Here is a 15646-nt window from a genome sequence, read left to right on the forward strand (position 1 = left end):
CATAAGAAAAACTTTTTATTTAGTTTGTTTTTTAAAATTGAGATTTTAAATATAATTTTAAAAGTTATTTAATGGAAACTAATTTTTAGAAAACAACAACTTGAACTTTGCTCACTTAAGACAAATGGTTAGAAAATGTGTTCGATTTGACATCGAATTTGCAAAAGGGCGCAAGCTAAGCACAATTTAGCTTCTATTGCACAAAACTTGTTTTGTAAACGAGAAAATTATTTAATATGTTTGTTTTTTTAATTGACATTAAAATTGACATTTTAAGAGTTATGCTTAAGGAATATAAGAGAATAACCCCATTTTTGGTCATTAAATCCGCGGGACATACACTTGCAAAAACACGCAAACACAAATAAAATTGTTTTTTATTTGAGGTCAGTTTTTTCCATGCAAACTGAAGGCTACGAATATAGCGCAGGATTTACAAAGCTACTTTTATAAATTATTTGTAGGATTTTTTTTGTTATTCGATGCAGTTTGACAGATATTGGTGTGAGTAAATGGTTTTTGGGGTTTAATAAACTCACCAGTACAGTAGCGTCCATTGGGCGCTAATGCAAACCCAGGCTTGCAGATGCACTTGAAGCTGCCATCTTCGTTTATGCACATCCCATTGAGGCACATGTTGGTTGTGGCACATTCATCATGATCTGGGGGACCAGAAAAGTGCCTCTTAATGTTAGTGGAAATACACAAAATACAATTCGTTTTAGCATGTAAACCTGATATAATCAACAAAATTAATAACCAAAACCTTTTAGGTTGACTTTCTGACATCCTTACTAGTCAAAAAAATTCATAAAGCATCTGTTCAACTAAATAATCAGCATTTAAAGAGGTGCAGTATCTAAATTTAAGTGAAAGTATTAAAAGATATACAGTAGCTAGAATTATAAGAACACTTGCCATATTCAAGGGACATTTTGTCATTTTTGTTGGCCTTTATAATACTTATTAAATGAACAGATTATCCAGAAAATCATCATTGTGATATTTAGGTCATTTTCCATATTAATAACAATCCCTTTTTTCACAGCTAATGTCACACAATCACATTCCTTCATAGAAGAAGTCAAATTACTTGGCACTTTCCAAAGGAATTAAAATTAATATTATAGATCTAAGGAAATATATAGATGCTCTGCCAGAGAGATGACTGAAAAAGGTGAACATGGCAAATATCAAAGAGCAGATTATGTGGCTGTCCTTCAATGAAAACGGTCTACAGAGTCGTTTATCAAAAAAGAGCATGATTAAAAAAGATATTGTGTCTCAAAAGAAACTGAATCGACTCTGAATCGCCTTAACGAATCGTTTTATTTTGAATCTTGTAACCGCTGCCGATCTACAACAACATGATCAAAGTGACTCATTTGCATAATCTCCACCTGTCTGCGAATTACAAACACTCAAAAAAGACTTGGCCAGCTGACCAATCAGAGCAGCGCTGGATGATGTGTCTTAAAAGAAAGAGTCGACTTAATCTCCTTAACGAATTGTAGTTTTATTTTTTTTATCTTTACCTGCTGCCGATCTGCATCAACATGATTAAAGTGACTCATTTGCATAAATCCCAGCCTATCCACGACATACGAACACTCAGATAGACCAATCAAAAAACACTCGGCCAGTTGACCAATCAGAGCAGAGCTGGATTATGTGTCTTAAAATAAAGAGTCGACTCTGAATCTTCTTAACGAATTGTTATATTTTTGAAACATGTACCTGCTGCCGATAGACGTCAACATTATTAAAGTGATTCATTAGCATAATTCCCACAAATCTGTGACTTAGTAGCACTCAGATAGACTAATCAAACAAAAGACTTGGCCAGCTGACCAGTCAGAGCAGAGCTGAATTATGTGTCTGTATGTGAGTCGACTCTGAATCGTCTAATCTTGTACCTACTGCCGATCTACATCAACATGATTGAAGTGACTTATTTGCATTATCCCTGCCTATCTGTGATATACGAACCAACAGATAGACCAATAAAAACAGTGCCATCTGCGACTAACGAACACTCAGGTAGACCAATCAAAACAGACTTGGCCAACTGGCCAATCAGAGCAGAGCTGGCTTAAGGAAGGGGGAGGGGGACACACACTGTAGGCACTGATTTGTTTCAAATGAAACGAATCAAAATGATCGTGAATTGATTTTAACGCTACAAATTAAATTAGCATACTTTCTGACTTTAAACGCATTTAAACCTGTTTTAGGAGACTCCAGCACAATATCAAACACTTTAAATTATCATATGAGCTTTGTTTTAAGCTAAATGTGGATCAAAATAGTTAAACTCTCATCATCTGGATATTTGTCGTCAGACATTTTCGTGAACTATCGCGTATTTCGTGGTCTATAATGTCTTACCGATGCAGTTTTTCCCATCAGGGCTGATCTCGAAGCCGGCATTGCAGATGCACTGGAAACTTCCATCTGTGTTCACGCAGCGTCCGTTACGACACATAACGCCGTTCACAATACACTCGTCGATGTCTGGGAAAACACAAGCGCATTATTATTACAGCTGACCAGCAGAGGGCGATGAGGAATTTATTACACATACACTTAATACACAAATATTTAGTATAACGGCCCATACACACGGGGCGTTAGCTTCAACGCTTCCTGTTCACGTTGAACAGGTGACGTCAGGCGTTGCCGAACTGCATTGTGGATCCGTCAGCGCCGCTTCAGAGGCATTGCTCGCTGCAAAAGTTGGGACTTGCTCAACTTTAAGCGCCGACGGAAGCGTTAGCCAATCAGATCGCTGTATGCAAATACACCAGCTCAGACAGTAGCCTATTGCTGACTAATTTCATTGGCTGACGTTGCCATGACGATCACATCAGCCCCAATTTCAGACACGCCCTCTGTCAAGCGTTGATGCTGAAGCCCCGTGTGAATGGGGCGTAAGTATATAATGTAAATATAAAGTAAAATGACTACTAAAAGTTTTATAATTTAACATACCAAATTAATTAGGCTGAATTTATATACCTAATAAATGTCTGTAATATATATAAATGTTTCAATTATTTCTCTCATATTTTAGTTGTATGGTTTTTATCTTTCAGTGAACTATAACAAATCGTGTGCCTGTTCACATTTTAATCAATAAAGTTAAATATATTTTGCTATATATTGCCACATTTTTATTTTTAATTTGTTTTTTATTTGGGAAAATAATTAATAATAATAATAATAACAGCAAGAAAATAACATAAGAAATTGTAATTTAGGGCACAACAGTGTTTTTTTTGTATCTCTAAAGCATTGTAAATGGTGAGATTTAAACATGTTTTAGCTGTAAAACTGATCCACATTTCTGCCATGAAATATAAAGACACGAACCGATGCAGGCCTGTTTGGTGGGCGTTCCCTGATAACCCTCGTGACATTTGCAGTGATACGACCCCTGAGTGTTGACACAGTCTCCGTTCACACACGGGTTACTGACGCACTCGTCCACATCTGACGCAGAATTACACAAACAACAGCAGAATAACACACCAACAAATCACAATTACACAAACAGGAGCAGGTTGTCACACAAAAATCTTTTAAACTGAAATACTGGCGTTTGACCAGCAGAGGGCAGCAAAAATACATCCAGAAAACACCCAAAACAAAACACAGCTGAAATGCAAGACAAACATTTGAGGGAAAACTGACAAAATAGGCATAAATTTGAGTAAAAAAGGTGTAAAATTTCATATATATATATATATATATATATATATATATATATATATATATATATATATATATATATATATAGCTCATTTGTCTTAGTTGTTTTATTTATATATATATATATATATATATATATATATATATATATATATATATATATATATATATATATATATATAAAATAAGAATGATAATTAAATGTTAATTCAATTCAAAAACTATGAATAAATTATAAAAAAACTAATAAAAATAATTGTGAAATTGAAAAAAAAACATCCAATGAATAATATTTTTAATTCTAATATTATTTAGTACTAAAATACTCCTTAATGGAAATAAACAGTGACAAAAACACAACAAAATTAAGACTAAAATTTAAATGCAAATAGAAAATATGAAATAAATCCAAATGTAAACTATTAATAGTGAACTAAAACAAAATTAATTAAACTAAAATAACTTGAAATGATTAAACTATATAGTGAAATAACGGTAAATAAAATATGAATAACCTAAAAATGACTTGATGCTAAAAATATAAAACTCTGGGAATATATATTAAAAACAAAAAACTAATAAACAATAAGAAAACAAAGAAAATGACTAAAACTTCAGCAAACATAAATAAAAGTTAAATAGGTTCAGTGTCAATTCATAAAATGACAGTAAAACGAAACAAAATAAAATGTTTTAATTTGAAGTGAGACAAACTGCAGCAATCACCAATAGATGGCGACAGAGGGGATTTCCAACTCTAATATTAAATCAGCTTTTGCGCATGTATAAACACGTGTTTTACCGATACACTCTCCGCGCACGTCTTGTCTATAGCCCATGTTGCATTCGCAGCGGTAGCTCGTCGGTGTTGGGATACAGCGGCCGTTTAGACACAGATTCGTGAAGTGTTTGCAAACATCGATCGTGGTCTCATTTAGCTGACCTGCAGAGCACAAAATAACACCAATCAAGCACAGATACACTAATAAAAGATGCATAAAGTCCTGCTTTTCTACTTCAGTGTGTGTGTGTATATATATATATATATATATATATATATATATATATATATATATATATATATATATATATATACACACACACACACACACAAACACACACACACCACTTATGTAAATACAAACTAAGCACTAATTACAGCACTAATTAAAAGCATTTGAGTACTTTAAAAAAAAAAAACAAGATAACAGATTTATTTAATAGTAAACTGACGGAGATTATGCGATACGTACTGATCTGGATCTTCTGTCCTCCATTTCCGTTGCCGTTAGTGAAAGTGTGTTCGCTGCCATAAATGTATCCGCCGCCGCCGTTTCCGTTCTGCGAAGGCCCTTTTCCATATCCGCCGATGTTCAGACCGCCGTTACCGTCATGAATGATGCCGCCGTTACCGGTGCCGAACGGGAGCCTCTGGATGCACAGACGCCGGTATTCATCTGGAAATAAACAACACGCACTTACTAGATGACGATTACAGGGAAACCACATTTGTAGATAGCAGTTTATAAATGTCTTTCTATTAGACTGCAATTTGTACATTCGTTCCTACTTTAAATGCAAACAATCAAATAAAAAACAATACATTACAAATAACCATTGTAATTTGTAAATATATATATATATATATATATATATATATATATATATATATATATATATATATATATATATATATATATATATTCATTCATTCATTTTCTTGTCGGCTTAGTCCCTTTATTAATCCAGGGTCGCCACAGCGGAATGAACCGCCAACTTATCCAGCAAGTTTTTACGCAGCGGATGCCCTTCCAGCTGCAACCCATCCCTGGGAAACATCCACACACACATACATACATACACTACGGACAATTTAGCCATCCCAATTCACCTGTACCGCATGTCTTTGGACTGTGGGGGAAACCGGAGCACCCGGAGGAAACCTACGCGAAGGCAGGGAGAACATGCAAACTCCACACAGAAACGCCAACTGAGCCGAGGTTCGACCCAGCGACCGTCTTGCTGTGAGGCGAACGTGCTACCCACTGCACCACTGCCTCGCCATATATATATTAGTGCTGAGCAAAGATTAATTGCATCCAAAATAAAAGTTTGTTTTGACATAATAAATATACACAATACACACACACATATTATGTATATAATATAAATACACAAATATTTGAGAAAAAAATAGGTAATTATGTAGCAAACATGTTTATGATAAAAATGATATATAAATATTTAAACATCATTGTAACAAAATAGTTTAGTTGTTTATGTAAGTTTATGTATCATATAAACATTGTAAAAATATAAATAATACAAACACGTATATTATGTCAAAACAAACTTTTATTTTAGATGCAATTTATCACAATCTTTGTTTAGCACAGTTATTATTTATTAATATTATATAGCTTGCCATTCAGAGGATAAAAATTTGGTCAAAATAACACAAACAATAAACAGAAATGTGCCATGTTTATATTTCGTTTCACGTTACACAATGCCATTATTTAAAAATTTTTTCGAAAAATGGTTTAAGTGACAATTATTTTTATTTTAAATGAGGAAAAATCTGATCTTTTTATAGAATAAAACAAATATTAATATTGCATTTTACCCATACTGTAAATCCAGTAAATCTATAATTCTCTATCTATCTATCTATCTATCTATCTATCTATCTATCTATCTATCTATCTATCTATCTATCTATCTATCTATCTATCTATCTATCTATCTATCTATCTATCTATCTATCTATCTATCTATCTAAGATAGATAGATAGATAGATAGATAGATAGATAGATATTATATTTATACAGTTGAGATCAGAATTATTAGCCCCCTATTTATTTTATTTTTATTATTTATTTATTTAATTATTTTATTCTGATTTATTTTATCTTTGCCATGAAGACAGTAAATAATATTTTACTAGGTATTTTTCAAGACACTTCTGTACAGCTTTAAGTAACATTTAAAGGCTTAACTAGGGCAATTAGGTTTTTGTATAACGATGGTTTGTTCTGTAGACTGTTGAGGAAAAATATAGCTTAAGGGAGTTAATATTTTTATTTTTTAAAGATTTATTTTTGGTCTTTTTGCCTTTATTAGAAAGGACAGTATTGAGACAGGAAGCTAAAAGGGAGAGAGAGAGAGGGCGTAGGGAGATGTCCTCGAGCCGGGATATGAACTCGCGACGCCCTGACATGCTATTGCACTATATGTCGGCGCGCTAACCACTAGGCTATTGCGCCGACTGGAGTTACTAATTTTGACCTTAAAATGGTTTTTAAAAATTTTTATTCTAGCCGAAATAAAACAAATAAGACTTTTTCCAGAAGAAAAAATATTATCAGACATGCTGTGAAAATTTCCTTGCTCTGTTAAACATCATTTGAGAGATATTAAAAAAACAAAATTCAAAGGAGCGCTAATAATTCTGACTTCAACTGTATACATATATATATATATATATATATATATATATATATATATATATATATATATATATATATATATATATATATATATATATATATATGACAAGCTGCTTTTAATTTGTTCAGCAAATGTAAAACAGAAAAAAGCTGATATTGTACATTAAGCAAAACCAGAAAACTGCAGGCGTGAGCTGAGGAATTGGCAACCGACTGACCTGTACATTCCTGCAAATGAAACATGTCAAAGAGCGTAAAACACATGAGTGTGAAGACAAGAGAATGAAGGAGAGCGTTTTCTTATCCTCGGCCTGACCTGACATGTATTTATCTTGATTTTACAGTGAGGTACAGTACGATTCTTCACAGATGCTGACTTAAAGGTCAAGCATCTGAAGAAATTCCTGCTTTGAGAAGATGTTTTCATTGTAAGACGTTATGAGAAGAGTCTACACTCATTTTAGCATATTATGACAGGTTCATAATCTATATTAAAGTTCAAAACGACATTAAAATACCACACAAATCTTTAAAATGGCTTTGAGAAATATCTTACTGCATTTCACATTGAAAAAGGAAGTTGGAATATTTTTATGCTGAAGAATCCAGCTTAAACCAGCCTAGGCTGGTTGGCTGGTTTTAGCTGTGTGACCAGCCTGATTTTAAAGGGGTTTTGGCCTTTCCAAGCTAGTTTTTAGCCATTTCCAGCCTGGTTTTTGCTGGTCAGGCTGGCAAATGACCAGCTAAATCCAGCTGAAACCAGCTTGACCAGCCTGGTTTAAGCTGGACATAGCTGGTTTGGGCTGGGCTCCCAGCCTGGCTTGGCTGGTTAAGCTGGTGTAAGCCAGTCATCTCCCAGCCTAACCAGCTAAGACTAGAGCCTGGAAGTGGCCGAAACCCCTCTAAAACCAGCCTGGTCGACCAGCTTAAACCAGCCAACCAGCCTAGGCACAGTAGGTGAACTGTGCTACGTGCTATTGCTACAGGCGGGACAGTTTATTTACAAAAAAGGAAATCATAGTGCAGGATAATATCAGTTATATTAACACTTAAATACATGCTAATGTGTTAAAGTAGTTTTTAAATACGTCTTTAGCTAGTAATACAGCTAACTGTGCTACGTGCTATCGCTAGTCAGAAAAGGGTGAGACATTTTCATTCAGGAAACCATTTCATTACAAAAAAAGTATACTTAATGTAGGATATGACAAGCTGGCATATTTATCCTAAATTACATGCTAATACGTTAAAGTAGTTAATATTTTTTTAGCAGTCTTTAGCTTACAATACAGCCATTAAGTGTGCTATGTGCTATCGCTAGTCAGAGACAAATGGGACATTTAAAAGCCTCAAAATACATTTTGTAGAAACGACTTGATAAAAAATGCTACTTATTAGCATTAGCATATTCAGATGCTCTGATGGGCCACGTTAATTTCACATCATCAAAACTTTTGGAAATACTTTTTACTTACTACTTTACTCATTTACTCTATTTTTAATGTATGTTAGCATACATATGTTAGCATAAAAGCTAACAAATGAAATGGGCCAAAAGCCACGAAACTTGAAGTTCAAATTTATTGTATTAGCAACTGTAACAGTGATTCTTGACATAACGATCATTGCTAATGATTAGCATTAGCATATACTCATCAAATGCTTCGTTGGGCCCCATTAATACCACTTCACTTTTGAACCACTTTTGAAAATATAGTTTTTATTTATGTACCGTTAAATGTTTATGTTAGCATAGACAAATTAGCCTCAAAGCTAACACAGAGAATCAATTTAAGTCAAAAGTTTAAAGTACAACATTTCTGGTAATAGCACTAGTAATATAAGGTGTCTGACTTAGCAACATTGCTAGTGATTAGCATACTCACCACGTCCTCATATAGGCTACGTTAATTCTCATTGTCATAAATAATTTTGGAAAAATAAACTAATTTTAATTGTGCCTATGTCTGTCAAATACTTTTAACATTATTGAAACATATAATATAATGTTAGGATTATTTTTGGAAAATAATTTTTTAATTGCGCGTATCGTAAATGTTAGCATACAGACGTTAGCTTCAAAGCTAACTACAGAATGGTCTTAAAGCCATACAATTAAAGTTGAAATTAGTTGTATTAGCAATGATTCTTGTCATTCAACGATTCTTGACTTGGTAAACATTGTTAGCTATTAGCTATTAGCATACTTACCGGATCCTCTGACGGGGCACATCTCGGGTATGTGTCCGAGGGCCCAGCAGCGGCCTGTGTCGCAGCAGCACTGCATCTTGGTGTACTGACCAGACAATTCACTCGCACAGCGGCCGTTCGCCAAAGACGAGAAGCACGTCCCGATCCGATGATCTGTGCGAAACACAACCAGAGAAAATATATGAGTATTTACATTTATTCACTTAGCAGACACTTTTATCCAAAGCGTATAAAAGAAGCACTTCAAATCACCAGAACATGTAACAACACGTGGATGTTATGGAAACCCTGCTGAAAAATCCAGCTTAAACCAGCCTAGGCTGGTTGGCTGGTTTTAGCTGGTTGGCCAGGCTGGTTTTAGAGGGATTTTGGCCATTTCCAGGCTGGTTTCCAACTATTTCCAGCCTGGTCTTAGCTGGTCAGGCTGGAAAATGACCAGCTAAATCCAGCTAAAGCCAGCTTGACCAGCCTGGTTTAAGCTGGACATAGCTGGTTTTGGCTGGTCAAGCTGGCTTTAGCTGGTCATCTCCCAGCCTGACCAGCTAAGACCAGGCTGGAAATGGCTGGAAACCAGCCTGGAAATGGCCAAAACTCCTCTAAAACCAGCCTGGTCGACCAGCTAAAACCAGCCAACCAGCCTAGGCTGCTTTAAGCTGGATTTTTCAGTAGGGAAGTCTTGGCTAGTTTCGGAACAATTGCTATTTTATAAAACCGAAAATACAGAATTATTCTATTATCCCAACTAATTGTGCATCAACCTTCAAACAGTGTTCTTGTGAACACCGTTTCCCTAAACAGGAAGTCAAGTCCACGTGCGCCCTTTTCACACTTCCCAGACAGGAAGTTAATTTACGATGTGGGAGCCTGAGAAGTCCACTGGAGAAACGGCTAACACACTGCTTCAGGAATGAGTTTTGAGATGGGACGTTTTGCTCCATGAAGGTCAACGAGGGAGGATAGTTTGCGTACGCTTACTACAGCAACATTAGTGTGTGTGTGTGTGTGAAGCACGTGAAAGTCGATTAACTTGGCTAATGAGCCGGCGATCTGCTATAAATCAAGTCCATGTGGAGTAATCTTGGCCAATTACATTGGACGCAAGAACCGCTTCGTCTGGAGGTTCCAGGCGCACACTCCTGAACTGCAACCTCTTGGGATCGACCCGGCTGGAGGCTTTCGCAAGCGTGCTGATGGGAACGCTGGCTTCAATTGCAACCAGACCTACTATTGGGCCTCAAAGTGAGATTTCTTGTGTTCGCGCGGGGCCCAACAACGCATTAGTGCTGATTAGCATCGGGATAAATGACTCCCTGTGGGCCTGGTCCTGTGCGATACAAAGCAGCAACCAGGGGGCAAACACTAAGATAACACTAAACCCTGTTTTGCCTTTGGTTTCCAGCCTAAAACAAAGCCTAAATAGCTAGCAACTTGTTTGGAACAAGCTTGTGACTCTACTACAGCACAAAACACAGTAATATGTTTGCAGATGTTTTAAGAAACATGCTAAGTGAACACTGAACACTGTTCATCTGAAAAACAATGCTAGATCAGTTTTACCCCTCAGTGTTGGAAAGTCTATCTTAGTTTTGGTCTCTATAACCAGCCCACTCTAAGGCTGCCTCAGTGTATGCAGGAATGAGCGACTTCCGGTGACCTGCGTCTACTCGAGTGACAGCAACCGTTAATGACCAGGTGGGCATGTCGAGTGACACGACAAAGTTGAGAATCCTTCAACTTTATACAAATGAAGATGAACACCAGGACCAGGTGTCCTCACAAGTACAGCATTACCAGTAAAGTGTGTGTGTGCAGCTTGTATTCCTAACATTTTGGGGTCCAACCGTCTCCACAAGTATAGCTATCACCTTAAAATGTGTGCGTGTACACCTTGTATTCCTTAGGGTGTGGGGACCAAATGTCACCACAATTATAGCAATACCAGTAATATGTGTGTGTGTGCGTGCATCGTGTATTTGCTATGTTGTTGGGACCGAATTTCCTCAAGTATAGCAATACCAGTTATGTGTGTGTGCACTGTCTATTTGTTATGTTGTGGGGACCAAATGTCTCCACAAGTATAGCAATACCAGTAAAATGTGTGTGTGCACCGTGTATTTGTGATGTTGTGGGGACCAAATTTCTCCACTAGTATAGCAATACCAGTAAAATGTGTGTGTGCACCGTGTATTTGTTATGTTGTGGGGACCAAATTTCCTCAAGTATAGCAATACCAGTAAAATGTGTGTGTGCACCGTGTATTTGTGATGTTGTGGGGACCAAATTTCTCCACAAGTATAGCATTATCAGTAAAATGTGTGTGCACCGTGTATTTGTGATGTTGTGGGGACCGAATGTCTCCAAGTATAGGAATACCAGTAAAATGTGTGTGCGCACCGTGTATTTGTGATGTTGTGGGGACCAAATTTCCTCAAGTATAGGAATACCAGTAAAATGTGTGTGTGCACCGTGTATTTGTTATGTTGTGGGGACCTAATTTCCTTAAGTATAGCAATATTAGTAATATGTGTGTGTGCACTGTGTATTTGTTATGTCTGGGGACCGAATGTCTCCACAAGTATAGCAATACCAGTAATATGTGTGTTTGTGTGTGTGTGTGTGTGCGCACCTTGTATTCCTAACATTGTGGGGACCAACTGTCTCCACAAGTTAAGCAATCGCCTTAAAATGTGTGCGTGTACACCTTGTATTCCTTAGGGTGTGGGGACCGATTGTCTCCACAAATATAGCAACACCAGTAAAATGTGTGTGCACCGTGTATTTGTTATGTTGTGGGGACCAAATTTCCTCAACTATAGCAATACCAGTAATATGTGTATGCATGTGTGCACATTGTATTGCTTACACTGTGGGGACCAAATGTCCCCACAAGTAAAGCAAGTTAAGTTTGATCTTTTGGGGATGATTAGATGTTTTGGTGTGTTTGAGAAAAAAATGTCTCATAAATCACACAGAATGAAGTATTCTGAACAACTGATGGTTGGGTTTTGGGTGGGTTTGGAGAGAGAATATACAGTATAAACATCATTATGTCTATGAGAAGAGCTTATAGAGATAGCTGTACAAGTGTGTGTGTGTATGTGTGTCTCACCAACACATCTGGAGCCGTCTGTGCTGGTGATGTATCCTCGTGGACAGGTGCACACGTAGCTGCCGGCGGTGTTTGTACACTCTCCCCCGTCACACACTCCAGATATGGTTGCACATTCATCGATGTCTGAAACACCAGCAGAAATGAGGCATTACTTGCACTGCAAACACTAATATGAATATCTTCCAGAGGTTTAACCAATTATGCATCAAAACAGGGGTTGCTTTATGGGGAAACATCTCTGAAGCACTTTTATTCAGTATGACAGATTCGAGAGATGTTATTTGTGGTTTCTCTTTTCTTGAATGGATTGACGTATCGCAACTACGAACGCAAACTCAACAGATGGTGAATCGTTCGGTTGGGGTTTATTGCGTGTCGCTCCCATATTTATACACACGTGCAATTATATTTATTTAGTATAATTATATGTGGAGGTTGTGTGTTCGGGGTTTGTCGCTTGAGCATGAGGCGGGATGTGGGAGAAGGATGGCGAATGACTGTGTGTGTGTGTGTGTGTGTGTGTGGAAAGTGGGATCTGCTGAACTCATAAAAACCTCTGCAAAACAAACCCGCTCATCAGACTTTACTCAGGGCGGACGTCAAGCTGAAAGCCTCCACAAATGACTGCTGGAGTGTGTGTTCATGCTTTGCTTTAGGACAGCATTTACAGATTGTGTGATTTATTTATATATTTTTTGCATAGTAGATGTGATCGTTTCTACGTTTTTGACACAACAAAGCTTTTAAGTTTTTTTTTTAATACCATAAAAAATTAGTATTTTTTAATATCATGACGTTCTTCTAAATTCTTGCTGCTTTTGAAGACCGTTTCAAAAGTAATTATTGAGTATCTTCAAGTTTTTCAGAACTCAAAGGAGGTTTTTAATTAACTTTGGGGTTCTTCTGAGTTTTTATGAGCTTGTATAACTTACAGCTGGTGAATTGGGAGTTTTTGCTGTGACAAAAACATTCGAAGAACCTTTTAAAGCAGTTTATTATGAGGTTTTTGTAGCGTAATACACAACACCAACCTAGACAAAATATCACTTTAAACTATTAAAATGTTCATAAAAGTCACTTATTGGAACTTTTCAAGGTTAAAAGTGAACGGAAGAAAGATCAAGATCCCGTTATGCAATTCAAAAGGAGAAATAAATGGGAAAAAAACGTAAACATGAATCACTAAATAGAGGAAACTGCTAATTTACAGACATTTTTATTCACCTGTGTAGCATTTTTACTGTTAAATTGTTATTTTTCTTCTCCAGAAAGTGTCCTGCTATCAGATCGTAGTATTCTCGCCCTGGGGCAAGACTTCTACACCACACCATTGTCCAGTAACTATCAACCCAAGCAGCAGCTCCACACGACTTCAAAGAGCAGATCTCTTTTACAGACTGACAAACGGCACTTTCAGCAGAGCTGGCAGGAACACGGGTCTGTGCTTTTACTCATCTCTGCGTCATGCAGGGTCAAAATGTGATTAGGAGGTAAACTAATAAGCTCAGAGTCCGGGATTCCCTCCGTCTGGATGACTGGAAGCGTGTCGAGTCTTAGCAATTTTAGGTGATTAAAGATAAATACTTTTTTTCTGAGACTATTGTAAACCCCAACTTAGGACTTAAAACAATACGTCTATGTGTATATGTATTTTTTTCTCAATAATTAATATATTCATATTCATATAACATATGATGCATTTATTTAATTTACATCAACTTAGATTTTTTTATTAAATGTAACAAATGTATTAATACAACTAAAAATAAGAACAAATAAATTAATACAAGCACAAAATTACAAAAGGTTAATTAATTATTTTATTCACAAACATTTAAAGTTTTTTTTTTTTTATTTAAAACACAAATATTTATTTATTTTAATGTAGATAAATATATTTAATGTATAAGACAGTATTTAGTTTTTTATGCATATCATGTATTTGTTAATCATGCGTGTATATTTTCACTATTTGCACTACTGTTTATTTGTATTGTCAAAACAAACAAACAAAACAAAAAAACACTGAGTGAAAAATCTCACCTAGCTATCATTAAACAGCAGTAATTCACTATCTTAATCTGGCTTTATCTCAATGCTCCTGAAGGGAGAAGCGCAGACCCTGATTTACAACAGGCCTGTTTGTTTTCACTCAGCATTGTTTGAATTCCAGCTAAACAGCTCTGTGTTTAGTAAAAGATGTTCCTGAGGTTACAAACCTGAGCTGCGTTTCCCAAAAAGCGACGTAACTCGCGACTAATGAACTACATCAGTGCCATCCGTCATTTAGTATTAAATCATGTAGTGTTTCCCGAACTTTACTTTGGTTAAAATGCGAAATTCTGTAATAATGCTCCACAAGGGGGCGGAGTAACAACTTATGTCCACATTAGATGCATCATCAAATCCACAACAGATGCTTTTTATGTAATGAAACTTTCTGTAATTGTTCATTTTCGTGTGGAGAAACAGCGAAAGTGTGTAGAAAAAAGCGTGGCCTTTTTTTGTAATTAAAAAAAAAACTTTTATTGTTTTAAGATGCATTTGTGTGGTTTTAGGTTCAGTGTCTGTTCAAACAATTATTTTACTTTCATCACTAAGAGGTTTCCTGAAAAAACAAAGTTTTACTCCACTAACACTGACAACGTGGTTACATTTAAAAAATAATTTAAATTAAAAACTATTCAAACTAAAATTAAATTGATGTAAAACTAAAAAGAAATATGTTTACCAAATTAAGAACTGAACTAAAACAACCTTTAATGAAATGAACTAAAAAGAAACTAAAATGTGCCTTACATTTTGAAATAGTTTTAAAATAAAAACTTCAGAAAGTGTCGGTTTAAGTCACATAAAACTTAGATTACGTGTGGACAAACAGCGAAACGATGTACAGAAAAGTGCGTCAAAAAAGTGCAGTTTTGAAAATACCCACATTCATGTGGACAGGGGCTTTTTTTCTGATTTTTTAATTTACTTAAAGGTGCTATGTGTACGTTTTTGACTCTTCTAAAGCATAAAAATCCCAAGAAACATGCTAAGTGAACATTCTTGTTTATCTGAAAAACAATGCTAAAGTCAGATATTCTCATTTGAAAATGTGCGTTACGTGCTGGAAAGTCTGTCTTTGTTTTGGTAATTTTAACCCACCCATTGTCAGTT

General features: G+C 35.9%; 1 protein-coding gene across 2 annotated transcripts in view; it reads right to left on the reverse strand.

The window, feature by feature from the left end:
* Positions 1–15646, reverse strand: part of fbn3 (fibrillin 3) — a 126981-nt gene that overhangs the window by 48657 nt on the left and 62678 nt on the right. For both annotated transcript variants that reach the window (XM_087303197.1, NM_001135790.1), the window contains 7 exons: positions 12482–12607; positions 9373–9525; positions 4965–5168; positions 4514–4654; positions 3373–3492; positions 2389–2514; positions 540–662 (listed from right to left, as the gene is read on the reverse strand). In XM_087303197.1, the coding sequence (XP_087159323.1) occupies positions 540–662; positions 2389–2514; positions 3373–3492; positions 4514–4654; positions 4965–5168; positions 9373–9525; positions 12482–12607 (993 nt within the window). The remainder of the gene's footprint in view (positions 1–539; positions 663–2388; positions 2515–3372; positions 3493–4513; positions 4655–4964; positions 5169–9372; positions 9526–12481; positions 12608–15646) is intronic.

Source organism: Danio rerio, chromosome 22 (genome assembly GCF_052040795.2).
Source record: "Danio rerio strain M-AB ecotype USA chromosome 22, GRCz13ab, whole genome shotgun sequence".
NCBI lineage: Eukaryota > Metazoa > Chordata > Actinopteri > Cypriniformes > Danionidae > Danio > Danio rerio.